The sequence below is a fragment of the Pollicipes pollicipes genome, unplaced genomic scaffold, assembly GCF_011947565.3.
Source record: "Pollicipes pollicipes isolate AB1234 unplaced genomic scaffold, Ppol_2.1 Scaffold_2555;HRSCAF=2994_pilon_pilon_pilon, whole genome shotgun sequence".
Taxonomy (NCBI): Eukaryota; Metazoa; Arthropoda; class Thecostraca; order Pollicipedomorpha; family Pollicipedidae; genus Pollicipes; species Pollicipes pollicipes.
The window spans coordinates 4,856,164-4,883,573 of NW_023596136.1; the positions used below are offsets into that span (position 1 = coordinate 4,856,164).

General features: G+C 49.3%; 1 protein-coding gene across 1 annotated transcript; it reads left to right on the forward strand.

Moving 5' to 3' along the window:
- The first annotated feature begins 9,228 nt into the window (after positions 1-9,228).
- LOC119107593 (kinesin-like protein KIF16B) lies at positions 9,229-27,410 on the forward strand. Its single transcript, XM_037231097.1, has 8 exons — positions 9,229-9,308; positions 9,827-9,896; positions 13,064-13,165; positions 22,361-22,477; positions 24,057-24,109; positions 24,477-24,577; positions 26,846-26,973; positions 27,399-27,410. Exons 1-8 carry the CDS (start codon positions 9,262-9,264, stop codon positions 27,408-27,410), a joined length of 630 nt encoding a protein of 209 aa, XP_037086992.1. The 5' UTR covers positions 9,229-9,261.

Sequence of the window (27,410 nt, forward strand, 5' to 3'; positions counted from 1 at the left end):
GCAAGAGGAACCCCACGGTCTCACTAAGGACACCAGAGGCCACAAGCGTTGCTCGCGCCGCGGCGTTCAACTCAGTCAATGTCAACGCGTTCTTCGACAACCTTGAGTCGCAGATGGATTCTGCCCAGTTCGGTCTCACACGCATCTACAACATGGATGAAAGGGGGTTCAACACGGTCGCAACAGAACAAGAGAAGGTGCTGGCGAGGGAAGGGTGCAAGCAGATCGGCCAACTGACATCTGCGGAACGAGGCACGCTGGTTACCGGTGTGATGTGTATCAACGCTGCGGGGAGCTACATACCTCCAGGTGTGATGTTCCCAAGAAAGAGGGCTAAACAGCAGTTGGAGAAGGGTCTTCCCCAGGTAGCCTGGTGCTGTACCATAAGTCTGGCTGGATGCAAAAGGAGCTGTTCGTGAAATGGCTTGACCATTTCATACAGCACGCAAAGCCCTCGAAACAGGATCCAGTCCTTCCCATACTGGATGGACATGCCAGCCACACCAAGAGCCTCGCAACCATCCTGCTTTGCAGGAAAGCAGGTGTGGTGATGCTCACCATTCCTCCGCACACCTCACACCGCCTTCAACCACTGGACTGGACGTTCATGCTTCCCGTCAGCACCTTTTTCTTCCAAGGTCAGAGAACGTGGTAATCGAGAACCGAAACAACCCTGGTAAAGACATCACACTGGCAGAGATGGGGGAGCTGATCGGGTCAGCCTACGTGCAGGCGGCAACAGTGAAGACGGCGTTGAAGGGCTTCGAAGTCATGGGGATCTTTCCCACAAACCGCCATGTGTTTGGCGAAGAAGACTTCGCAGCGGCAGAAACAACGAACATCCCGCTGACCGGGACCGCAGACGCACCAGTGGGTCTAAACTCAGCGGCAGCTCCTCTGCCCATGCCTGGGCCCTCTGACGTTGACGTCTCTGTGAGCACGAACGTTCGGGAGTCTTCGGAAACTGTCGCCGGATGGAATATCGGGGCAGAGAAGCTCGACTAATACCGAAACTCAAGCGAAGTTTCTCAAGCTCACCGCTGGGGCTCTGCCAGGTGATTTCTCAAGCTCTAGCGATCACCAAGATGACGTTCTAGAAGTGTCATGCTTAGCTGGACCGGGCCATGCTTCCCAAGGTCAAAATGACCCACCCGCAAGGTCCTATGTGTCTCCCTGTGAAATCGTCCCTGTGCCAAAAGTGCACGCAAGGGAAGAGAGAGGTAAAGGACAAAAGAAACGTAAAACATGTGTCTTGACTGGCACACCATACAAGGAGGAACTCAAGAAGAGACTCGAAGGAAAAGAAGGTAGACAGGGAGGAAAGAAAAATGACAACACAAGTCAGTCTAAAGGAAAAAAAGGGAAGTGCAGAAACTCAAAAACTGCAGCGCAAACAAAAGAAGCGTACGCCGCGAAAGCTTACCTTTGAGGAGTACTCGGACGAAGAAGATGTAGCTTGTCTGTACTGCGGGTCCTTTTTCTCCATGTCCAAATCGAGCGAGTCTTGGTCGCGATGCGCTCTCTGCGCTAAATGGGCGCACGATGCCTGTGCAGTGATTGATGAAGAGGACGAGTGCGTGTTCGTGTGCGAACTGTGCCAGGATGACTAGGCTGGCTGATGTCTTGTCTAGTTTCGCTATTGGTCGTACCTGCTGACGGGTCCACTAGGCTGTGCTCTTTTCGTGTTTTGCGTTCACAGTGACTAAGAAGTGGATTGATGAGAAGAACGAGTGAGTGTTCCTGAGCGAACTTTGCTCGATGACTTGTGTGTTTGAGACTCGATCGTTGTCGTCTCACTGTGTAACCACCAGGCTGTGTTCCTCTAATTCTGTGTCTGAGCCGTGCAGCAATGGCTGTCGCTTCATACTAAGCTGTAATACACATTTGCTGGCTATTATAACTTTTATTCGTGGGATCATACTGAGGAAGCGAGTAGGGAGTGGGATGGTTCGAACAAAATATGAGACCCCAAACTTAAGCAATATAGCTATTGGATGTCCAAATAAATACCTACTCACCCAGCAAGGCATTTATTGATGCGTCTTCATTAAAAATTATAACTATAAAGCTATTTATTTCGCCTATTCAATATCATCACTTGTCCGTTTTGCCCCGAGTACTGCTTCGTTTTGCTCCAAGCCAGGGGCAAAATGAGGAAAAACATTGCCTGATTCTTAGGAGGATCACACTTTAAGATGAACAGATATCAAACCAGCGCTTTTATAAGAGGTAGGCAATTGATCAGCCTTCAATATCCACCTGCTAAAGACTTTCTGAACAGACTTATGAACTTCCCATATTAAAAAACCGTTAAGGTGTCAGTCTTGCCCCGCTTTCCCCTAAAATTGATTTGCTCATTCAATTGCTGTGTTGCCTAAGAAAGCATCTTAGAGATACAAAACTTCGGCTAGCACTCCGTTGTCGGATCAGATTGAACGATTCCTTAGAAATCCCCTTCGCTGAAACCATGGCCTGACTTTGACTTGCCATAGGCCGGAGATCCTACAAGGTGCATCTGAATTGGTAGTGTCAGACGATCCGCTACTCAATGGTCTACAGCTATGCAAAATTTGGCGCGGCTTCGCTGCGCCGTACGATAGCCATTTCGGAAAAAAACCTTCGGGGGGTCAATTTCACCACCCACCCGAGCACGTGTTAAAGAAACGTGCCGACGTCATGACCAAAACAAGGAAATGCCGAAAGTGGAGCTTCACTGAGGGCCCGTTTTAAGCTCTCGAAAGTGTGCTGAACCTTCTTGATCCACTGGAGTGGGATGCCGCGAGCGGTCAGACGGAATTGGAGGCCGACATGCGTGCAAAACCCTTCACATACTTCCGAAAGTATGATGCTGGCAGTCACGCAAACAGAGCCTTAACAAGGGGGAGGGGGGGGGGGGGGGTTGACAGCGTTGGCAAAGAGCCCGTATAGTGAAAAGGACTCTCTCCTCCGAAATCGCCAGATATGGCCCATTTGTCGATGAGGGTAGGCTTTTTATTGATATTTCTCCTTTTTATAACTGGAACATAAGCCAGGAGCCGCCGCGAGATGAATTCTGACTGAATTTTATAGTCAATGCGTTAAACGATTGCAAGAACTTAATCGCCGGCGCTTTCCACTTTACTTTGTCCAGCGGACTCTTTCTATGCCGATAGAACTCTGAAGCTTCCCCATAATTTCATCTAGCTTCTACAGAGATGTTAGGGGCACTGCGAATGTAGCTTGTAGATCAAAATGGGTCAACGCTCTGATGGTCAACACTTTCATTCGCTTGGTCAAGCCGTGTTTGCGTGGAAATGTTCCACATTCACCCAGAATCGGTAAGTGATGCAACTAATACACGTGGTTTTGAGCATGGGCTGTCACAAATCTTAACCAATACGCCATGCGTTGCAGTTTCCGTCGGCCGCGTAACGACGGTCACGTGGCTAACACTAAGCCGTGGCCAAAAGGTGGACGAAAATGATGACCCATCTGAAATAAGTACCCCTAAATGCTTTAAGACAAGAAATCTTACATTTAGAAGGTATTCCTGGCGCATGCTTTACCAGTGCGACTCTTGGATAGATCTTAAAGGGCATGTCTCACATTTGAGGATATCAATCAGGTGACCAAACAAGCTCGCTTATAAGTTTTGGTATGCTTTCTACGTGGAAAAGACTGCTGTACAAAGTGCAATTCTCTGTTAATTAAATATGCTTCTCAGTGCGTCGTGGTTTGAGTATCTCATCGTACTTTGCGCAGCATCGATTGAGAGTCAAGTGACAGTTGTTATATCTGGAAATTACGCTGAAGAACGCCAGATATGACCTCCTCAGCAAGCATATTTTTTCTTGGCCTTGATCGCTGCATGATTTACGGAAAGGCATAATTTGATTGACGTTTTATGACGTCATTAATGCCAAGGTGACTTTGAAATACTCACCCCGATATACCATTTTCGCGGGCGCGTAGCTCAGAAACCAGAGAGGCTTAGGTCTGAAGAAGGGTAGGATTGTGAACAGCACCGAAAGGTCTCCGAGATGGTTATCCATTTCAGAGTGCCATACAAATTTGAAACACTCCCTTCAAGATCGGGCTGACATTTACAGCACCAAGAAGTGGTACTTACTGGAATCTGGTGGTGGAACTGGGAGGGGGAATCTGTATGTTCGTGTTGCTGTAGCTGTTCATCTGCCCAGAGGAAATCCTCAAGGTCGCAAGAAATACAACCAGTCTTATATTCGAACAATGTGAATTAAGTTTGAAAGACATTCGAAATCAACATTTTATGACTGTCGTTCTGGCGTGGGGTGCCTGGTGTTCTTGTTCACGAATCAGGGATAGTTTGTCAATTACGTCCCGATCTTTGTGCCCGGCCAATTCGTAACCCTCTGAAGCAATTTGTGCGGTGATCTTCTGCAGCTGGCTGAAATACTCGTGCTCCGATCGAGGAAGGTCAGATATGGGCAGCTGACGCGTCGACACAGATGGATTCGTTGAGGTCCACGGTATCACCTGAGCCTCCAGATTGTCGGCAGCATACAATAGGTGCCATTTCCGTGCTATCAAGTCTGCTAAAAAAAATGCGCATCTGACGATCCTGCCGGACGGCCATGATGTGGTGACAGGGCAGAGCATAATGCCGGAAAAAAAGACTGCTGCAGGTCGTTGGACGAACAGCCACCACACCAGTCTCGTCACACGCTGTCTGCTGACTGCCTTGGGATAAATCTAGCGTCAATCCAGAAGCTCGGCGTCATAGCATGTCGTCGGACGCTTGATCGTCTCGGTGTATATCTCTGCATCTCTGTCGGCGCGAAGTGTGAAGCACCATGAGGTAGGACATAATGAATTTCGACAGCGGGCCATTGGCCCTGCACACATACTTCAGTTTTCCATGCATTGATTCTAGATGGTTGTTGATAAATACTCCAGCCATGCCTGGCCCAGACAGACCTCGCACCCACTCCTACCTGGTGTCTTCCCAGTTTTCGCTGAGGTATCTGTCTGTGGCAGGACGCCCGATCTCCCAACGCAGTCGACTATACTCAGTGTCTAAGTCCACAATCACCAGCTGCTGAAGGATCCGTAGGATCCGCTCCCACTCAGCCTTAGGCATTGCAATGAAATCCACTTCTCGACGGAACGGCTGCAGCGCATGGACGCTGCATGGAAACTGGTCTCAGTTGAGGAAGACCTCAGTAATGGCCGACTTCTCAGCGCAGTCCTTGTTCGTCAGCCACACCTGCAGCGAGCGTCACGGAGTTAGCCGGTGAGCATGATTGCGGCATGGTCAACGTGAACGACGTGAGGCTCAAGGCTACAGCATGCTTACGCTGACTGCCTAGATTTTCAATGATTATCAAAATGAGAACCGCTCTGTTTTCTGTTCTATCGTTGCAAGACTATTTCCAAGCACACATTAATCAATTCCTTTCAGTATGACATAACATATGAAAACATCAATTCAATAATACCAGCCTTGGTGTTGTTAGCTGCGGCATCATTTTGTTCCCTGAAACTCCGCAACATGGTGTTTATCATCCGCGTCGTCTCACTGGTGACCAGAACACAGCAAGCGGAACGCCAGGTCCGAGCAAATCCACCGCGAGGATCGTGAAGATGGGCGTCCTGATGTCTACAAGCCTGCAGGTGGAGTCCATCGACAGAAGCTCTGGAAACTTCTCGTACGCCGACCGCATCTCCTAATCCTGGAAAAGAGGCCGCACACGGTACTATCGTCCTCCACAATGGTGGATGTAAATCCACGTTCAGTCAACAGATTCACGGCAACTCCCAGGTCAGATTCCCAACTCTTGGCGGCCTTCAAAACGTTGTTGAGATCATGGCGCGTAAGGGCTTTTCCGTATGGGTCCAGCAAGTGCTGCCGAATGCGCTTTTTGTCGGCGCCAACGGCATGATACTGGCGGGGATTATTTTTTCGTCCTCGTCGGGCGACAATTTTCTGGCTGCAGCGGAAAGCTTGCCTTCGAGACCGAGTGGGAATGCCCTAGTGAAATGTCCCAATTTGTAAATGCAATTATTTTTTTCCAGAAACACCGAGGTGCTCACGGGACAGACGTCTTTTTTGGTTCTCGTGTTTTGGATACGATGATCACCAGCTATGCTTTCACACTGGCGCCCACCATGAGTGCATGGGAATTTCACGAGACGGTACTTTTTCCGCTGCAGAAGAGTTTCCTTGTCGGCACGGTCAGCGACCGACTTTGAAATGAAATGACCAGGATTCGTCTGTAGAAATTTACTGGGAGTGAAAGAACTCGACTTAAAAAGCTTCACATTCGTCTCGGCCTCCAACTCACCGATACGAGCATTTAGATTATCAAAGGAAAACAGTCACCTTTTGTCAACACAGCCATCTTCTATTTCCTTTTTAGATACCAGGCGTCTGAAAGGTAGCCAAGTATATTAGTTAAGTGCACTGCCCCCAAATGTATACTGACATTACTCACAAAGCAAACCAACTAGTTTGCCAGCTGGCATACCAAGTAACACAACAAGGAGGCAGGAATACCAGGTCAGACCACCGGGGATTCTAGGTCAGATCATCAGGGGCCACAGGCCAGACTATCAGAGGCGCAAGGTCAGATCATCAGGGGTACCAGATCAACCATCAGGGGTACGACATCGAATCTGGTACCCATCTCCTGGTGGCCTGACCTGGTAATTCTGACCCCAGTAGTCTGACCTGGCGTACCTGCGCACTGATGGTCTGATCACCAGGAGTGCCAGGTCAGACCATCAGGCACAGGAGTACTATGTCAAACAACCAGGGGCAGGGGTACCAGGTCAGAACACCAGGGGTGCCAGGTCAGACCAGGTGGCAGTAGCGGTGCCACGTCAGACCATCAGCAATGGGGTTACCAATTAACAATATCAGATGACATGAATACCAGGACAAACCACTAAGGGCGAGGGTACCAAATCAGATCATCAAGGGCAGGGGAACCAGGTGAGAGCATCAGGTGCAGAGGCATCAGATCCTACTACCATGTGACACAGGTACCAGGTCAGATCACCTTGAGGCACCAGTATTATGCCTCCAGGGGTGCCGGTACCAATTCACACTACTAAATGATGGTGGTACCAGGTAAGGCCACTAGGAGGAAGTAGTGCCAGGTCAGACCATCCGGGGACAGAGTACCAGGAGGTAGGAGTACCTGGTCAGACATTCAGGGGCAGTGGTATCAGGTCAGGAACCCCTGACCTGGCACTGCTGCCATCTGATGCATCAAAGGGGCCGCTTGAATAGAGGGTGCCTCCTAACCCAGAACAGGGTCAGTTCACAAACCATATTCTTGCCACCTGCCTGCCGGCAGGGGGAAGGGAGAGGGACAGCCCCCCCCCCCCCCCCCTCTGCCACTGCTGCGTCGTCCCTGGTTGACAGCACCCTGATCTTGACTCACACCTCCAGTCTCTGGCTGCACATCCTTATTTACGAGCAGAAATTACTTAACTGGATGTGTGGCTTGATTTTATGTGCTATCAAATAGGCACACACCTCCAATCCTCGTGACTGGCGCACCGCATCTGCCCACGCCCACCCCCCAAGATGCCCGGGGCTCATAAAGGTTGCGCGGTCTCGTGTCGGTATGTACGCGGTCGCAAACGCGGGGCGAGTGCGCATGCGCAATCGTGACGTCATACATCTGACTCGGCGTATACAGATGTGCAGTTGTGTGTCAATCAACTCGGATGTGACGTGATTTACACAGAATGGCCGTTTTCAGTAAATCGACTCATGAGCCGATATACACGCTCCCTTTCGCAATATCAGCAAAGGTTGGACCTGTCAAAATTATCAGGGTGGACCAGACTGTTCATCAAGGAAGGATTACGTGATAACGCGCCCCGGGGTGTAGCCAGTGGAGGGGCCTGGCCCATCTCCCTCAGGCCCGCACCTTTCATTACACCATAGGTGCCCCCTGATAGTTAGAATTTGGTGTAATACGTTTTCACGAAGTTCCCTCTCTCCCCTATAAGCAAATCCCGAATGCGCCACCCGTGATGATGCCACCAGATAGGCACAAACTTGAATGAAACATAGTATACGATATGCAAGATTCTTGGATCAAGATCTGCATTCTGTGTTAGGTGCTTTTGCTAGATTCATCAAAGCAAGATTTAGCTGGTAGATAGATAGGTTTTTACCCGCCTACCTGATTGACCAAATATGTAGTTTTGCAACATGAATTAGAGGGAGGGGGTAGTGTGACGGCTAAACAGTGAAAAATGAAACAACCGGCCAACAAAATTTATCGACACGCAGGTTTATTCTGATGTTTGGTCGATTTTTATTTCAAAGTTAACCTGCTGATCTTTCCCCACTCTCGTAGCTAAATCATTCGTTCGTCTCTGTTACCTTCTTTGTAATGATGCAGATACAGATGACCCAAACCCACAGTTAAATTAGTACATCGCATGGTCACATGAAAAGTCTAGCTTTACTGCCCAGAGTGTAACTTCGATATCATCACATAAACGTAAACTACATCATCAACCTACCAGCAGCTATTACTGCACGTCGTTGTCAGAGGCACGAGGATGCAAATGGCGTCCAAAATCCCGTGCCTCACCTGTTGGTACCAGGCGTTCAGCACGCCATAAGCGCCGTCATGTGGCAGCGATGCCCAGCTGGGATTGCCGTCGAAATCGGACCCTAATGTAAGCATCGAGTCGACGTGTTTTTCCCCGTCAATTTTGCGTAAGGTTCTGCCGCTTTGAGCCCTGAGACTAAATCGATGTAATATCATAAAAAAAACACTTGTGATAGCATCACTTTGCCGCTTTTGCCAATCCTGCAATCATGCTAGATCAGTGCAATCATGTGCAGTCCTGCAATCATGCTTGACCAGTTCAAAAACCGGGAGCTAAAATGACATAGCAGCAGATGGTCGGGTAGTTTCATAATACCTCGTGTGAAGCCGACCAGCATGAGGTTAATGGTCAATCACAGCTGCCAGCCACGCGTTAAATGCTTTATTGACGAATTACTGCCCTGGCTGCTCCAGAATGTTGCCTGTTCGATCATGATTCGCACATGTTGGCCTCGCGCACACCACTATGTGACCATCTGGAGGGTGTCACCGGCCCGCTGACGCCCTGCTAACAACAGACGCCCCGCGCGGTGGCGTCCAGACGTCGCCTGCGCCGGCAGCGGCGGCCCGTCGACATCGCCGGGACGGAAATAGTGCGGCGGCCGGGCCGGTGGGTGGCCCACGTCGCTGTCGCCGCTCCACCGCACTGGAGACAGACTCCAGGATGGCGCACGTGCGGGTGGCCGTCCGGGTCCGGCCGCTCAGCTCCAGGTGAGACGTGCCGGGTCGGGTAGGGTGAGCGGTTGAGAAGGGGGAATGGGTAGAGCTCGGCGAGTGAATGGTGCGGGGCGAATATCAGCAGCATCCCGCGAGGGTAGGTAGAGTTGGCGACGTCCGCTTTGATCTGGTAAGGAGCGTGGAGAACGAATATAGTCTAGTCCAGTTAAGTGTACCACCGTTGAGGACGAAGTCGGCAAATGAGGGCTTTCGTTGAGCTGGGCGGAGCTGGGTTGAATACGCTGAATGAAACCTGCTGCTAGAACACGGTGTGGTGACGTTCTGTTTGGTGAGACTGTTTGTTCAGGTGTTCGCCCTACCACTGACTTCCGGTAGAGCCCTCTGCAGAATCTGCTCTCACGGAGACGCCTGACGGCAGTCCGACGCTCAACCCCCCCCCCCCCCCCTCTTCCCCATCAGGAAGCGGAACGTTTTCTGAGAGATTGTTCGTTATTAGTGAACGGCACAAACAACATGTTCACCGCCCTCCACACTCTATCCTCGATCCACAGAGAGAGGAGAGAGGGGGCAAAGATAATCGTTAACGGAGACGACAGGAACGTCACCATACAGGATATCCGAGTGAGTATAGCGCTTTCTGTGCGCACCCCGCGTCATGAAATGTTGTGGACTAGCATGCGTCTTTGGTTTTAATCTATAATCTGCAGTGCGTGCTCTGCGGATCACGGGTCTGCGAGCACCACGTTGAGCTCACGCGTTGAGCAGTCTTGTGGCGTATATGAATCATATTGGAAGTGTTTTACACATAAATTGGTCGAAAACTCGTTGGATATGATTTTTCTTTTGGTCGCGAAGTGTTCTTATTTCTAAGCCATTCTGTTCAAAGAGAGGTTTTCATATTTGTATCAAGGCTACTAGAGGAAAATGCTACACAGACGTGACGTCACCATGGAACTAAAGTTTGGTAGCCAGTAGCATGGCTTTTGATTAATTTTATGAAAAGCTTTGTAGATATTGGCAACATGATAACAAACGAAAATTTCGCCAATGAACAGCGCAGCAATCTTCCTCTACATGTTTATTTTAATGACATGTGAATAGATATTGTACGTTATTGCATTTCATGCCTTTAAAGACAAATCGATACTAGGATCTCCTTCCAAAAAAGTCCCACTTACCCATGTTTTCTATCTCCAGCACCCACGCCATATTCGTCGTGGTCAGCGTGCATGAATAGCTATACGCATTGTCTTTTAAAGAGGAATATGTAGTTGTATGTCAATAAAAAACTATCATACGTGATGTTAACTTAAACTTATTAATGGACAAAGATGACCAATATGTATTCGTAATGCAGTTCCAATCTGGAGTGAAATATGAAAATAAGGTAATTTGAAGAGAGCAGGTCCCGAGATAGGCACGTCCGACAGCCAAGCTATTGTGAACTTTGCTGCTTATTTATGTATTTTTAAGTGTTTGAGACTGCAACCAACAGTATGATTCATATGAAGTACTGGTTTAAGCTTTAACGAACCAACTTCTCGGTAACAAGTTCTTACCCGCTGAACCAATCACAAACGTTCTTTTATTCGCACAAGGAGAGGTGCGCACGGTCGTTGTCATGATGACAGTGGTGCCAAAGGAAGAAGCGAACACGCGCTCGGTTGGAGGGTCAGATTGACCGCCTACCCCCGAAGGTATTTCCGGAATGGTCTTTGAACGGCGCGGCATGGTCACGTCAAATTTTGCATAGCTATAGACAATTAAATAGCAGATTGTCTGGGATCAAACATCTAAATGCGCCTAAAAAGGCCGCTGACCTGCAGTAGGTCAAAGTCTGGCCATGATTTCAGCGAAGGCAATTTTAGGGGGAATCGCTCAATCTGATGCAACACCGGAATTCGTACAAGTTATACATCTCTAAGATACTTTTTTACGCAACACAACAATTTGATGAACAAATTAAATTGACCCAGAGTCAGATACGAAGTTCAGACCAGCGTCAAAGCTAACCTGCTTCATTGCTATAGGACTTGCTGTATGGGGTAGTTTCTGGTGTTCGCTTCGAATTCCTTGATATCAGGAACCGCATTAAACGCCTACTGTGGAATTCTTAAAGACCGGAATAGGTCGCTGACCTAAACTGATTTAACTCAACATTTTGTTTTTAGGAACATACTGCCTAACGTAACATTTGACGCTTATTCAAATGCAAAACTCAAAGTAGTCTTAGATGACCTTTGTCACCATGACCTTCAAAAGTTCATATAACGCTACCGACCTTAAATAAGGATGTGACCTTTTGCTTAGAACAGTTAGCTAGGCTTTAGGGGCCTTTTGGAGTCCAACTTTGAACTGAACTTGTTTGACCTTATTTGACCCGTGGGTCATGACCTAGGAATCTTTACGTGTGACCTAAGTAAGGCCACGTACAGGTTAACACACCCTGTGAATTTTGTGTTTTTAGCTCTCTTACTTCTTGAGATCTCAGCGGGGGTCAAATTCACATCAAATTGACGTTCAGCTCAACAGCCACAGGATTTGAAGCCTTAAAAAGGACATAGTTGTGACCTGCAGGTCATGCTCATGAAAGTAGCTATCTCAGTAAGGGACAATTGGGGACAAATAGCGAACGCATAAGCGACTGGAACCCATCCCACCACATGTCTATGAATAGGAAGACAAACACTCTCGCCAGCTGAGCTACCGAGACGGTCGTAAATACAGCTCGGCATTGTATCGTCCATCTGACAGCTCCACAAAAAGGGGTGGGGAGGACATATTTTGTGTGGTGCGTTGCTGAGGAAATATTGAGGTGGTGTTGATTAACTATTGCGAAAAAACTTGACTGGGAACACAGTTTCGAAACGTCAATTTTCCTCACTAGGCCTTTTTTGCAGCGGTGTATAACCATTACCTCCGTGTCTACTGTAGGTGAGCTATTTTCGTCACGAGAACTCCCAACTCATGGTCCAGGAAAACTAAGATTCAGAGTATTTCTTGCCTATATCAAATTCCAACACATGTCAGATCGTTGGCCACGCTATTTTTTGAGACAGCCATTCTGGAAATCAATAGAGCTCCGGGTTTTGCCTACTCGGCCCTTCCAGCTATTGACATATCCGTTGGGAATGTCGTGCAGCTTTAGCTTTATTTTTGTATGTCGGTGCATGGCGGCAGTGTGCTAGAAAATTGTCTGAACCGTGCGTATCAGCTCACGACATTCTATGCGAAACCGTTTTTCGCGTCTTAGGCCACATTCAATGAAAAAATAATTTGTTTGCTGGCTTCTTTGAGATGCAATACAGGCAGGGTGATTACATAAACGTCAGAGATGCAATACAGGCAGGGTGATTACATAAACGTCAGGGTAGTAGGCACCAGGACACAATTTTTTAACGACAGCAATGAGCAATGAACGGAGTCAAGTGTCTTAGTTGCCAGCAGACCCACTTCAGTTTCGTTGTGCCGCTGGAGCACCAGCGCTGTATAAATTGCCAAATTTGTTGACATTTATACGCTATTGATGACGCTATTCTTAGTTGCTATTTCAGCTGAAAACACTTACACTGTGACAACACGTTATCAACATGTCATTGAAGGGCTTAAGGGATTACCAAATTTGAGCGACTTATTTATTCACTGAAATTGACATGAGGTTACCAGGCCAGTGCCAGTTTCAAACCCAATATCTTTTGGCATGAATTCTGCCGTCCAAGCTGTTGTCCTTGGGTTAAGGCTATTTCCGATCTAAGATGACCTGAACAGTTTCTAAACGCGTTTTCCAGGTGCCGGAACATCCGGGCTGCGACCACCGGGCCCGCTACAAACATTTTCGCCTGGACGAGTGCTTCTTCTCAGACGGTGAACGTGCTTCGCAGCAGGAGCAGGTAAGGGTGGCGAAAGGCATGACATTTTCACTGCGAACATATTACGCATCCTAATAGACGTTACGGGTCGTGCTTGATGAAAGCAATTGACCTGAAAAAGCTGCGGTAAATAGCTATTGCTTTTAATGATGGGACAGCAAATTTTGAAAGTTTGGTGATAATTTGCGAACCGTAACCACCGACTGCTTTCTTCACTTCTGGCACTGCTACACAACGCATCCTTTGCAAATTATTTTGTGGTGTGTAAAACATTTCATGCAGCAATGATTTGAACTTGTTCTCGATGGGAAGCTCTTAAAAACGAATTTGACGTTAGGCAGAACATCTTAACCTTGTTCCGTGCACGATGTGTTCTGGTACGGTAACGTGGGAGGGAGGAGGGGGGGGGGGGCAGATTCTACCCCTCTCCCTGATATTTCCATAATCACTGGTACGATTGCCTCCCGGAATTGTATCGGAAACGGGAAATTGATTCCTCGTGATGTGCGGGCCACAGTTCTCCTCCGTGAGGCGCCTGTTGCAGTGTGGGAAGAGCCATGTGACACAAGGAGTGGTTATTATTATCATGCACATGATGCCCAGCACAAGCGAGTGGTGCCCGCCTTTAAAAACTCATAGGACAGGACTCATCAATACATTCGAATGCCCGATTTTCATCATTTTTATTAATTTAGCAGGGAAAGAAACGGTGATGTTAAGTGGCCGCACTTTAAATGCATGTGACTCGATTATTGGCTAACTTTGGACCGCAAAGACTTGTGAGTTAAGTACTTGGTAGTAAGTGGTAATCAGTAAGCGACAAGATGAATGCATTCACTAGGGTTTGCCATGTGTGATAAGTGTGAGCACAAAAATGTTTAACGAATGAGGTTAAGGTCAACTACGCAAAACCCATTTTTTCAGGGCCTAGCGGTCTGAAATTGACCCGAAAAATTATTTAGTATCTAGACGTTTTGGGGCTCGCCTTTGTAAAAATTGCCTCTTGCCTGGACCTACGGCAAGAGTTGGTCTCTTCTTTGTTTGAGTGGAAAATGGCCTGCTTTAGATCCATTGGTCCAGCCCACGGGAGGCCGAAAATGTGGCCCACTACAAAGCCGACGAACAGTTGTGCGAAACCGGGGCGGGTGGCGGGGAAACAAGTAGCTCCGACATATCCAGCATTTTGTCCAGCTTCAGCGAGACCATAGCAGGTTTTTTGCAAGAGTTCTCTCCCCTCTGCGGCTCAGTGTGATGAGTAGGTTCATGTTTGTTGTGGGCACGCCCAGCCGGCCCGGCGGCACAGCATGCTGTCCCTGCCGTGTCGCGGTGCGGCCTCGGCCGCGCGGTGGAATGCGGCCGGTGGAACCTACCGCCGCGGGCGCTGACCGCCGTCCCGTGGCGGACCGCACGGGACGCGCGATAGGTGCGTGTATGCAAGCTGACTTATGAGTGGTGGTTCACCCGAACTAAATGTTATGTCGTGCCTGCCTGAGATAGCAGGGACAGGACGCCACTGGACTCGGTCCAATACAGATCGCCGCGTCTGACCGAGCTGAGCTGAACCGCTGGACGAGGACATCACATAGCGCAGCCGACAGTTGAATCTTCTGCGAGAAGCTCTTGATACTTCTACTCTGCATGGCCTACAATCTTCGATCAATTTGCAAGATGGGTAACACTGAAGAGGACACTGAAGAGGACACTGTACCACCGTGGCTGACGAAGTTGTTGGACGGCCCTCAAGACCAGCGCCGGCAAGATCTCCAAGAGCAGCAAGAACAACATCGGCGTGACCTCAATCTACTCTGGTCAGAGATACAAGATATACATCGGCAGCTAACGCTCGTAGAGACTCCGGCATTTGAAGCAATCGGGCGGGATGCCCGGTGCAATCTGCCGCTGACGTCCACTGGTACCGCTACTGTGGAACCAAGGGCTCCACTAGTACCACCGAGCTCGGATGCTCCACTACCATCAACAACGGCACCTTAAGTGGATGCAGCACCACCAGCAACAACGGTTTCCTCAGCGAGATCGCTGATGCCTTACGGTGCCGCAAGACCACCCACAGTAACACCGTCAGGCAAGCTCTCCTTTCCACCATTCTACGCGAATTCCGAGCATGAAAGTCATCTTGGAACGATTACAGCAGGCTTTGCTATCTCACCACCTTCAGTCGCGAAGACCAGCTGGCGTGCCTGCGCTCAGGCTTCACTTAAGACACGCGTGCAACATCTCAGCACGCTATCGGCATCGACGAGGAGTCTGACACGGTTCAGTCAGCGTTGGACAAGATAGAACATCATCTTCGCCAGCAGTGCAGCATCGCCATCGACCAGGTGAATTTTGAAGAGAGGCGACAGGAGGATGGCGGGACCTTTGATGCCTTCTTGGTTTCAGTGAGAAAGCTGGCCGCTGATGCTGAATTATGCAGCACACGCATGGACCAGCGTCTCACTACCCGCATCATGTCAGGACTTTGCAACCAAGAGATCCGGCGCAAGCTTTTGACACTGCGCCCATTCCCGTCACTGGAGCAGGTCATCGACATGTGTCGTTCCGAGGAAGCGGCTCGGGCAAACAATAAGGTGCTACAAAACGTCATCAACAGAAGTCACAACGTGTTCAGCATCTCCAACCACCGTGATCAAAGTCAACGTAGCCCTTTGCGAGGGCGCTCAGGCCCACCATGCGGACGCTGTGGCGAGTCCAGCCATATGAGAGGAACATGTCCTGCAGCGGACCAAGCGTGCTTTTCTTACGGTGTCAGGGGACAGTTCGCCATTGTCTGCCGTAGAAGGCTCTCGTCCCAGCAACTACAGGCTGAGCCTGACGCATCATGGCGATCACGCAGCAGACAGCGTTACCCGTCACACCAGGCAGCTGTTCCCCAAGTCTACGTCAGCAGTCTACATCGCAGTCTACAGGCCCCCAAGATTGCCATCAAGCTGGAAGATTCCAGCGGGACGTTCTTCGGCAGCATCAACGCAACCCCATACTCGGTGGCTGAGATCAGACCAAGCCGCCAAGCATCGACGTCACAGCTGCCAACGGACAGTCCATGCACTGCATCGACACCTTCAAGGCCATCATTCGCCTCAACGAGAGGGCAGTCGAAGACACAGCCTTCGTCTTCAATGAGTCACGGGGACTTCTGCTCGCCTGGTATACGACCAAGAAGCTCGGCATCTTCCCAGACCACTACCCACAGCCCGCTGATGACTTGCAGACCCGGAGCGCAAGCAGTCACTGCGTGTCGTCAAAACGCTCAGCGAAGAACACCGACCAACAACAACAGCAGAAACAGCTCCGCAGTGACATTCTCAAGGAGTTCGCCGACGTCTTCACATCTGATGACAGCAACGCATCCCTTTAGCCGATGGCAGGCCCACCAACGGTCATTCACGTCACAGAAGATGCCAGACCTTTCTCAGTACGCGCTGCCCGCCCTGTGCCGTACGCATGGAGAGACAACGTGAGGAGCCAGCTGGAAGAAATGGTTCGACAGGGCATCATCACCCCTTTGGGTGACGAGCCATCGGATTGGTGTCATCCACTGGTGCTGGTCACAAAGTCTGATGGAGGAGTGCGGATATGCGTTGACCTCACCAAGCTCAACAAGTTTGTAAAAAGGCCTCTGCATCCACTCTCTACTCCAAGAGAGGTCGTGTCTGGTATCCCCGTGAGCGCAAAGGTCTTCTCCACGCTGGATGCCAAGTCAGGATGCCGGAGCTCCTTCCTCAAGAAAGCAGCCAACACCTCACAACGTTCATCACCCCCTAGGGGCGCTTCAAGTTCCTCCGAGCGCCCATGGGCCTGTTCTCAACAAGGGACGAGTACTGCCGACGTGGAGATCAGGCTCTCCAAGATCCGGACCATATCGTCAAGATGGTCAACGATATACTTGTCCACGATGAGACATTTGAGGACCGCGCAGACCGTCTACGAGCTGTTCTCACACAATGCCGCCAACATGGCATCACGATCAACGAGAAGAAGTTCTGCTGCGCGCAGGAAGAAGCCTTCTTCCGTGGCTTCAGCCTGTCTTCAGTCGGGAAGGAGATCGACCCGGGCAAGGTCACAGCCATCACCAACTTCCCAACGCCAACCAACATCACCGAGCTGTGGTCTTTCATGGGCCTCGTTCAATAGTTCGGGGACTACTCCATCGAGATGTCATCCGCTGCAGACGCACGTCGTGGTTTACTGAAGCCTTGCAACGCTTTCGTGTGGACACCGGATCACCAGACAGTCTTCAACGACGTCAAGAAGACTCTGGCATCACTGCCTGTGCGGGCTCATTACGATCCGCATCTTCCGACGGCTCTTCAGACCGACGCTGCCTGTCTGATAGGGCTCTGATACGCCCTGCTACAACAGCATGGTGATCGCTGGCGCCTAGTCCAAAGTGGGTCCAGGTTTCCCTCTGACACCGATTCACGCTACGCAGTGGTGGAGTTGAAGCTTCTGGCAGTGGCGTGGGCCCTGAAAAAGTGCCGCATCTTTTTGCAGGGCCTGCAACACTTCAAAGTCATCATCGACCACCGGCCCTTGATACCGATCTTGAACGACTACACCCTGGATGCCGTGGAAACCCCACGTATACAACGTCTGAAGGATAAGACCAGTCTCTACAACTTCACAGCTATCTGGCAGAAAGGCGAAGACCATGTCATCCCCGATGCACTGTCACGTGCTCCTGCTGAAGAACCGACGCCTGAGGACAACCAGCTCGTCCAGTCTGTGGAGCACCATGTCCATCGCTTGTCCATCGTCACCATCAGTGAGGTCTCAGCCCAGCAGGCGCCAGCTCATCTCCCAGGCCCAAGACTCGATGATCTCGAGAGGACAGCACAAGCCAATGAAACCTACCAACAACTTCTGGTGGCTGCATGCCGTGGTTTCCCATCCTCCAAGGAGATGGTACCACGTTCCTTACTCCCATTTTGGAACGTTTGCCACGAACATTCATCCCACGACGGCCTAGTTCTGAAAGGCTGCCGCATCCTCATTCCGCATGGTTCCCGGAAGGTCACCATGAAAGCACTTCACGACGCCCACCAGGGGATCGAGCGCACCAAACGACGAGCACGCCAAACTGTCAGGTGGCCCGGCATGAACAGCGACACCGCCAACACTGTGGGCAACTGCAGTACCTTCCAAGAGCTACGTCCAAGTCTGCCTCAGGAACCGATGGCCACCGAACCGCCGCCATCGAGGATCTTTGAAGATGTTTCTTCCGACCTCTTCTCTCACGCGGGCATATATTTCTTCGTCTACGTGGATAGACTGTCTGGCTGACCAGTTGTCTATCAACTCCCACGGGGTGACACAAAAAGTCGTCAGATTATCAGAGCCCTCCGAGCTCATCACAGCCTTGATCACCGGGTCTTTGCCACTGCATTCGCAGTGCGCACTCACCTCCCCATCCCCCCCCCCCTGATACATTTACTCCGGCTCAGACCGTCCACATTTGGTGGGGGGGGGGGGGGGGGGGGCAGCCGGCCGCGATGGAGCGCCGCGCGCCCGGTCGTCGTGCGCCCAGTCGAGAAATACCAACTGGCTCTCTGCTCGCCATTATTAAAGTAATGCATTTCATTTGCCTTGCTTTTCCAGCGATTATTGTGTGATGTTTGTAACACACTAATGTTCAAGCATGTTTGTGTAATGAGTGCTGCAAAAGCTTGAAACGCTCTGTGAAGAAAAGAAGATATGCGAACATAAAACTGCTTTTCCGCGAATTCAACGAAACGTTATACTCTGGCTTTTATTGCTACCATATGGAGTCTGCTACCGTGGCTCTTATGGAGGCACACTTAGGATTTTGGAATGGGAGTATCAGATGGTCCATAGTGACGCACTGGTTGAAACTTCAGCCAGTGCTCTTCCTGGTAACAGACCCTTGTCACCCACAGGGACAATGAGAAACGTTCACACGTTCACACCAGCGGAGGTGCATTTGCTAAATAACTGTGATAGTATATATATATATATATATATATATATATATATATATATATATTATATATATATATATATATATTATATATATATATATATACATATATATATAGATATAGATATAGATATAGATATAGATATATACCTACATCCACGCGCCAAATCCGTGAACTCAGTATAGAATTTCGGAGGCAAAATTCGAGTGTAGATACCGGCGTATATATATATATATATATATATATATATATATATATATATATATATATATGTCTATCTATTATCAAAGGTGTGCAGCAAATTTGCTCCTCAATTACTCATCGTTTGAATGCGTCATGGAGCGTTTGCAAAATAACACTCACTTATAGTTTTTCGACCTTCCGAGAGATGGCAGCACGGACTGGAAGTGTTTGCTGAGCGAAGAATGGTGTGTGTAAAACAAGGACACCAAAAAAGTTTTGTGTCATTCAAATTCCGGCATGCCCCGACACAGAGTTATGTAGGGCAAGAATGCGCAAAAATATTCACAGCTGTCGAGGCGCAGTGAACGGGAAACCAAATATATGATGTATGATTCACAGAACAAAAACTGTTATTGGTTGTCTCCACGACAAAACGTTGGGCTGGCAAGCACCTTCAAAAAGAATATTTTGGTACATATCAATCAGTTCCATGAGTGGCACACGCACGACGCATAAGAGTAATCGCTGAAATGGACTGTACACAACAATATGGCCAGCAGAACACCAATGCAATGTTGATATTCCCCATCATGACCTGAGACATGATCGCCACTTTAGCATATATAGTAAATTGAATTGACACTGCCATTTAACATGCAACTAAATGCTACACACGCGATATTTTGGGACTGTAATTTATAGTGCTTAGTTTTCAATTAAGTTTACAAGCTCTTTAAGCCATTAAAATCCCACAGTAATGCAGCCCCTGCCGCCAAAATACAACTTCTGGCACTCATTGCTTTATCACGAAGGTGTCAAAAGGGAGAAAGCAGTGTTTATGATAACCGCGACGAAGCAGGACGCAGTAAAATATTTGGCATAACTGATTTACCGAAACTGTTGGGAACACATGCAAGATTCACATATAAATGGTTTAGTGAATGAAATAGACCATAAACATAAAAACGTAAACAATATGACAACTCTTATCAATTGTGCGCGACACGATTTATTCAATATCAAATTTGATACAAAATTTGAGAGGGTGCAGTCAGTTAAGCAAAAATCTATGTTTTTCCGTAGCGTGGCGATGACACTTTTTGGATCCGGAGTCAACATGCAATTTCAGGATGTCCTTTTTCATTTTGTCGAAGTAGTTAGTAGACAAGATTCACACGCGTAGATATTGGCTTTCTGACCAATACATTTACAAGACATGTTTTCCTAAGCGTCTTATCCGAATCGTTCGATGAATTTATGGAGTCATCACAACGCTACTCACCTTTTGTGTCGTAGCCATCATTGTACAATCCGTTCGTGAATTTCGCGTCAGCGGCAGACATTTTCGGTGAAAGCTTAATGTACCACAGTGCTAAGCATGGTCCGTCTCCTAGACTTAGGTCCGATTCGACGGACTGGATCCCAATCCTTTCGTCCATCCGGGTTTGTCAAAGGTCTGCCTCCAATCCGGTCTAGTGCGACTAGGGAGAATACCCTGACTAAATCCGCCCCAATATGCATGCAAGGTTTCTCTTGTGCCGTCATAGGTAGACAAATACAGCACTTCTGAGCACATTTTATCGTTCCCTTTGACAAGTTTCATATCAATATTCTGACTGGCTGCGGAAACCAGCATGCCATAGGTCAGCTTGAAGCACTCAGATCTCACTCGCTTGAAGCTGTTAGATCCTCGGAGCTATGATTCCACAAATAAATTGTGTATCATGGCTTGCATCCTGCTTACGCAACACCTTTGGGGCACTGATGTTTTTCCAAACCTAGGCCCTGAAGGCATGTTGCCCATCCCCTCCGATGTCCATGAAAGTTAAGGTATCTGCAAATTCACGGGCATGCCCATACCGACCTTATGGTGACTCTGATAATGATCCGCACAACAGCCCCTCAGTATTCAGTTTCCGAAAAGTTGATATCTGCTGTTGGCGTTCATGTACTCGTAATGTACTTATTCCGATAATATTTGATATGCTTATTGCCTTAGCAGATGGGCGAGTCGCACTATTTGAAGTAGCGTTTATGTGACGTCGTTTATTATCGCCGTTTTCTTCTCTATGTGGCGCTGGGTAATGTCCCCCGGAATCTTACTTTGTTATGACGTCTGCTTAACGACTAATTAGCGCCGACTTCCTGCCTTCAGTAAGGGTTCGAGTCGGCCGTTTGCCATTCGTCTCATCCTCATAACATCTTATGAGTATCCGGTCACCAATGCTTATAACGTTTGCTTTTTAATAGCGCATTTGCATTGCCATTTCTTTATTGATTTACACATACGCACATCCCATTTAAGGCTTTTTGACGCGGAATTGGTGAAAGTTTATACGTCAGCTGGTGTATCGGTACATCAGATGACGGGATGTGTTTTTGATCATTTGCAAGTCGATCATTCGGATAGATTCACACGATGACAGTGTGACCCAATGGGCCCATCAAACATCAAGGTCTAGAGAGCCGCGTAGTAAACGATAGCCCAGCTGTTCTACTGTCAGGCACACGCTGACTGTTCCGTGGGCGCCGGAGCTGCGCTCAGACCGGAGCTGTGCTCAGACCGCTCTTGCTCCGTTTATCGTGAAGTCGCTTCGCCGAACCGGGGGCGATCCGGCGTGTTTGGCCGAGGCGAACTCGTGGAATGGGGGGAGTGGTCGGAAAGGTAGGAAGAAGGTACCATTGGCGGGGGGCGGGGGGGATTCGAGTCGCTTCCGGTGTTTACTATTTGTGCATGACTGGGTCCCTTGTCTGGTGCAGCGGCCACACCGACGGTCAGGTGATGTCAGAGGTCAGTGTGGGTCGCACCGAGCACTACGGCACGTCAAGCTTTCGCCGCAAAATTTTGCCGGTCACCAGCCATTTCACGATTGGATAGTTAGCGCAGTGGTCACGCAACAGGCAGTGCTTAGCGTGGGCGTTCACACCAGAGAGGCATCCAATCAACAGGTTCGGACTCGATGTTGAATGAGTCATGGCCATAATGCACTACAATTCGGCACACACCAAGGCTTGACCATTCACTTGCCTTGCCGTCCGATGAACACGTGTTCCGTCATCGCCGCTCTGTTGTCAGGTTTACGCGTCGCTGGGCCGTCCACTCCTGGACGATGTGCTAGCCGGTTACAATGGCTGCTTGCTGGCCTACGGCCAGTCCGGCTCCGGCAAAACATACACCATGCTCGGTAACCCGGTAAGTTCACGTGGGCAAGCAGTGATCAGACGTTGATGCCAGAACAGCCGACCGATTGTAGCAGAGTTTCTTCCTTCACCTCCCGCTCCGCTCCCGTTCCGCTCGCTCCCGTTCCGCTCCTCTCTCGTTCCGCTCCGCTCCCGTTCTGCTCCGCTCCCGTTTCGCTCCGTTCCCGTTCCGTTTGCTCCCGTCCCGCCCCGCTCTCGTTTCACCCCGCTCCCGTTCCGTCCGCTCCCCTCCCGCCCCGCTCTCGTTCTGCTCCGCTTCCGTTCCGCTCCGCTCCCGTTCTGCTCCGCTCCCGTTCTGCTCGCTCCCGTTCCGCTCGCTCCCCTTCCGTTCCCGTTCCGCTCGCCCGCTTCACTCCCGGAGCGAGCCGGCCTTTAGGCCACGGAATCTGCGGTCCGTGACCCCCGGTCCCAGCTCATCCTACGGCCGTGGCTTTGCCAAGGCCGCCTATTAACACGGCCGGAATGGAGTCGTAAAGGGGGATGAGCCAGCGGGGCGAGCTGGTTCATGGTACGGACGCGATACGACAAAAGCCCCAGCCGACCGCCGACGCCCCGCTCATGATTACTGGATAGTTATACGGAAAGTTCCACGGCATCGATTATTCGCCACCAAAGAGCCGCGCTACATGTCAAAAATCGTTGGCCGGTCGTTCAGTCAGAACGGTGAGCGTCGAAACTGAGGCTTTCAGGTAAGGCAGAGATGGACGAGCTGCCGTGACCAGGTGTCTGTTCGTCGTCAGTTGGGCCGCGCGCCACGATAGCACGCACGTAATTGAACGCATTATGGCGACGGCAGCAGTGATTTGTCACGCCTGGCTGAGCCGATGAAAACCTCGCTTGACACGCGTCCGGGTGGGCGGTTGGATACCGTTCGCTCGGGTGGAGGTCAATTAAAACCTTCCGAGAACTCAGCAGTCTACGAGAGCTAAAGACACCGAGTTTGCGAGGTGTGTTTGCCTGTACGTGAACTCACTTGTGTCAAATTTGGGTTTTCTTTGTCATGACCTTCGGGTCTAAAAAGGTTAAAAAAATGTTAGAATCCGGATAGGTGTCCAATTGGCCCACACCCACTCATGCAACCACCGTGAACCTAGATATCTGTTCTAAGCAAAGTATCTGCTCATTTTAGGTCAGTGACGTCGTTTAACCTTTCAAGGGTCATGGTGAAAAAGATCATACGAGACTGTTTTGATTTTTGCATTTGAATGAGCGTCAAAGGTTACCCGAGGCAGCATGTTCCTGAAAACCGCATGTTAACTTGGGACATTTTAGAACTTACATCAGTCTTCAACAATTCAATGGAAGGCTGCGATCTGGTTCCCGTTGTCAAGAAATTCAAAGCGTGAGCAAAAACAACCCCATACAGCAAGCTCTAAGGAAATAAAACCGGTTGGTCTTGACCCTGGTCTGACTTTCATACCTGACCCTAGATCAATGAAATTGCGCATTCAATGGTTGCGTTGCCTAAGATGTCCCGATGTAGGGAAAGACAGACAGGAAATAGCATCCCTGAACCATCGACACTCTCCTTTTGTCAGGAATGTCCCGGTTTGACACCGCGCCTATGTCAGGAGCTCCTGCAGAAGCTGTCTGCAGCTGGATCCGAATGCACGATGAGCCTCAGGCAAGTATTATCTTGATAGCACCACACGACCCGCATGCACGCAGGCTTCATACTGCATAGCATTATCTGTAGCCTTTTCCTTGCTATTCAAGCCCGTCGTTGGCAGTAATGTGAGCTGATGTCATGGTAAGCTTGCATTTATGCGAGATGTCATGGAGAGCGCTGCTAAAGGCCATCTCACGCAAACCAGCACACCTGCTGTGGTCCAGCTTCAGCGAACAGGGTCTTTGCTCGCGGCAGAGTTGAATTAGAGGGTTGCAATACACCGCATGCTTTTTCCATCGCAAGGCCAGAACCAGTGATCATTACAACGTACTTTACTTAATTTAGGAGCACGGACTGACTTCGTTTATCCCATCCACTCCAGCTGCGTCGAGGTGTACAACGAGACCGTGCGGGACCTGCTCATGCGGCGGCCGCAAGGTCTGCGCGTCAGGGAACATCCCCAAACAGGGCCTTACGTGCAAGGTAACGCGCTGGGAGGGGGGGGGGGGGGCTAGGGCATTCGAAAAAGCTAGACAGTTTGCGAGCTCTCTTGGCAACTTTCGACATTTCGAAGTTATTTCCAAAGGATGTTTATATTCCAGATGCCACGTGAATGGCTGTAACCCCTGGGATATTAGAGGGAGGTTACAGTGAGTATGCGGCCATCGTATGGCTTTTACCTGTATTGATTCGTATGCATGTAAATAAAAACGGACAAACACGACTTTGAGTGGACCAGTTAATATCAGATATGTCAAAAACATGCCGTGGTGCATTAAACTTTGTCAAATGTCTTCCGCCTGCTGAGCGATAGCGTTTCTGAGAGTTTTTAATTCAGCCCCCCACCCCACACACACCCACAGGGCAAAATCTTTGCAAGCCACTGCCCAAACCGCTCCGTTCCTATACGTCTTGACTTTTACCGTTTGAAAGACCAAAACACTCCATGTAGTCAAGTGTTTGAAATGTGACACTTGCAACGAAAAACGCTTGCTGCTGTTGATTTTGCATCGCATTTTATTTTAGTACTGCTTCGATTCACTCGCCTAGCCCCTCAAGCTGAAGGCGCCGGGCTTATTTTTCACTAGCTTTGTCGTACCGTCGAACAAAGATGTGCCATTCCGACTCATTTACTGTTGTACGAAGTACTGCTACGACAGCGACTGGTACACTAGCCCGTGTTGAAGGGACTTGCACTGGCCCGCACATCTCCTCAGACACCAACATCTCAGGAATCCTTGACCCACCTCTCCAAACTCGCGGCGTGCCGCCTCTCTCACAGTCATTTCTTCATCTGGAACCTGATCGTAACGTAGGAAGTCCAGCACGGACCTACCTGTTCCTGCTCTAGCTCCCTGCCATTCACCCATGTTTTCTGTCAGGTACATGACAGTCGTCAAAGGGAGTGTTCCAGATCTGTATGGGATTTTGAGCTGAAACAGCCATCTTGAAGATCATCCGGTGCGGTTTACAATCGTACCATTCTGTTGAAGAGCAACATTTGGATAGCATGCCGATAGACCTTCAAACATTCATTGTGAGGCTCAATTATCAACTCGTCCTGGCCGGCATGTCCCATAACTATGTGACAATCGTTACAAGGGTCAGCAGTTCTTCACTCGTGGAGGATTTCCAGCCTCGTGTTTTTTGTTTTGTTTTTTTAGTTACCTTGAAAGGAATGCTCTGATCAATCATCGCCAAAGTTCTCACACAACGGTAGTGTTTACACATGGTGGACACTTCAATTGCATTTGGGTTCGGGGAGAACTCCATAATTTCCTCATAATCCTCATCTGGAACAAACAACTCATTTTCCTATAGCTTCTTTGAGCATCGCACGGGACATGGCGACAAACTCTCCATTAACGCTTTTCGTTTGTTTGCAAGGATATCATGCACCAGTTTTGGTAGTCTCAGCCTCTGGTCCAGAAATGTCAGCCGTTGTTGTATTCCCCGGGTCCTTGTTGCTGCCTATAGCAGCAACAATGCTCTTGGAAATGTACTACCATGCTGCAAAAATGACTACTGAATTGGTGGCTGTGTACAAATTGATTATGTATAGGAGCTGTTGGAGGGCGAGCATTGGTGGGAAAGACGTACAAATTGTGAAGTGCTAACAATATATAATGACACAATAGGAAAACCAGAGCAAGGGCAGAAATAGGTTGATAAATGGACCTAACAGAAGATGTTAGAAAACACTTGCAATTCTATGCACACACACACACACACACACACACACACACACACACACACACACACACACACACACACACACACACACACACACACACACACACACACACACACACACACACACACACACACACACACACACACCACACACACACACACACACACACACACACACACACACACACACACACACACACACACACACACACACACACACACACACACACACACACACACACACACACACACACACACACACACACACACACACACACACACACACACACACACACACACACACACACACTCGCAATGCGGATGGAATGTAATGACTATGCATATGCGTATGCACACACACGCGCACACAAACACACATGTATAAATATATATATATATATATATATATATATATATATATATATATATATATATTAGTATTGCATCCCCTGCAAATTCAGTGACGTCCATTCTAGTGGCGGTTGATATATGGGAGCGTAGCAGGGCGTGGCCCGGCACGAGCTGCAGCCTCACACGACACCCGCCCGTGCTCGGCAGGACTCGGCATGCATCTGGTGTCCTGCGCCGCGGAGCTGCGCAGCCTGCTGACGCGCGGCATGAGCCGGCGCCAGGTCGGCGCCACGCAGCTGAACGGCGCCAGCAGCCGCAGCCACGCGCTGGTCACGGTGTATCTGAAGCGACGCCATAGCTCTGGTTGTCGTGTTCAGTCAAAGCTGCATCTGGTCGACCTGGCGGGAAGGTAGGACGATGTGGGGTGGAGTGACTGAAGCCTCACTTAAATGCTTAAATGGTCCCAACAAATTAAGACGGAATGCAATATTAAACACGATGAGTTTCTCGAGCGTGGCATAAGGTTACGTTGGGTGCAGCAATCTAGTTAATGACTGCACAATTTTTTAAGCCAGATTTTGACAAAAAAGGTGCCTTCTGTCAAGTTTCTAACTTTTTTAATGAGTTGTGCGATACATTTTTCAGCCACAATCATTTAGAATCATCTGAGCATTTTGATCTGATGATCGGATAGCAATTTGCTATCGCACTTGGGAAATCTGTCTTTTTACATTCGCACCCCTCCCCCCTCCCCCTGCAGCGAGAGGGCTGA

Excerpts from the sequence above, each read along its gene's own strand:
- LOC119107593 (XM_037231097.1), top strand. The coding sequence starts at position 9,262 with ATGGCGCACGTGCGGGTGGCCGTCCGGGTCCGGCCGCTCAGCTCCAG. Across the intron at positions 9,897-13,063 it reads TCACCATACAGGATATCCGA|GTGCCGGAACATCCGGGCTG; the intron begins GTGAGTATAGCG and ends CGCGTTTTCCAG. Across the intron at positions 22,478-24,056 it reads ACACCATGCTCGGTAACCCG|GAGCTCCTGCAGAAGCTGTC; the intron begins GTAAGTTCACGT and ends CGCCTATGTCAG.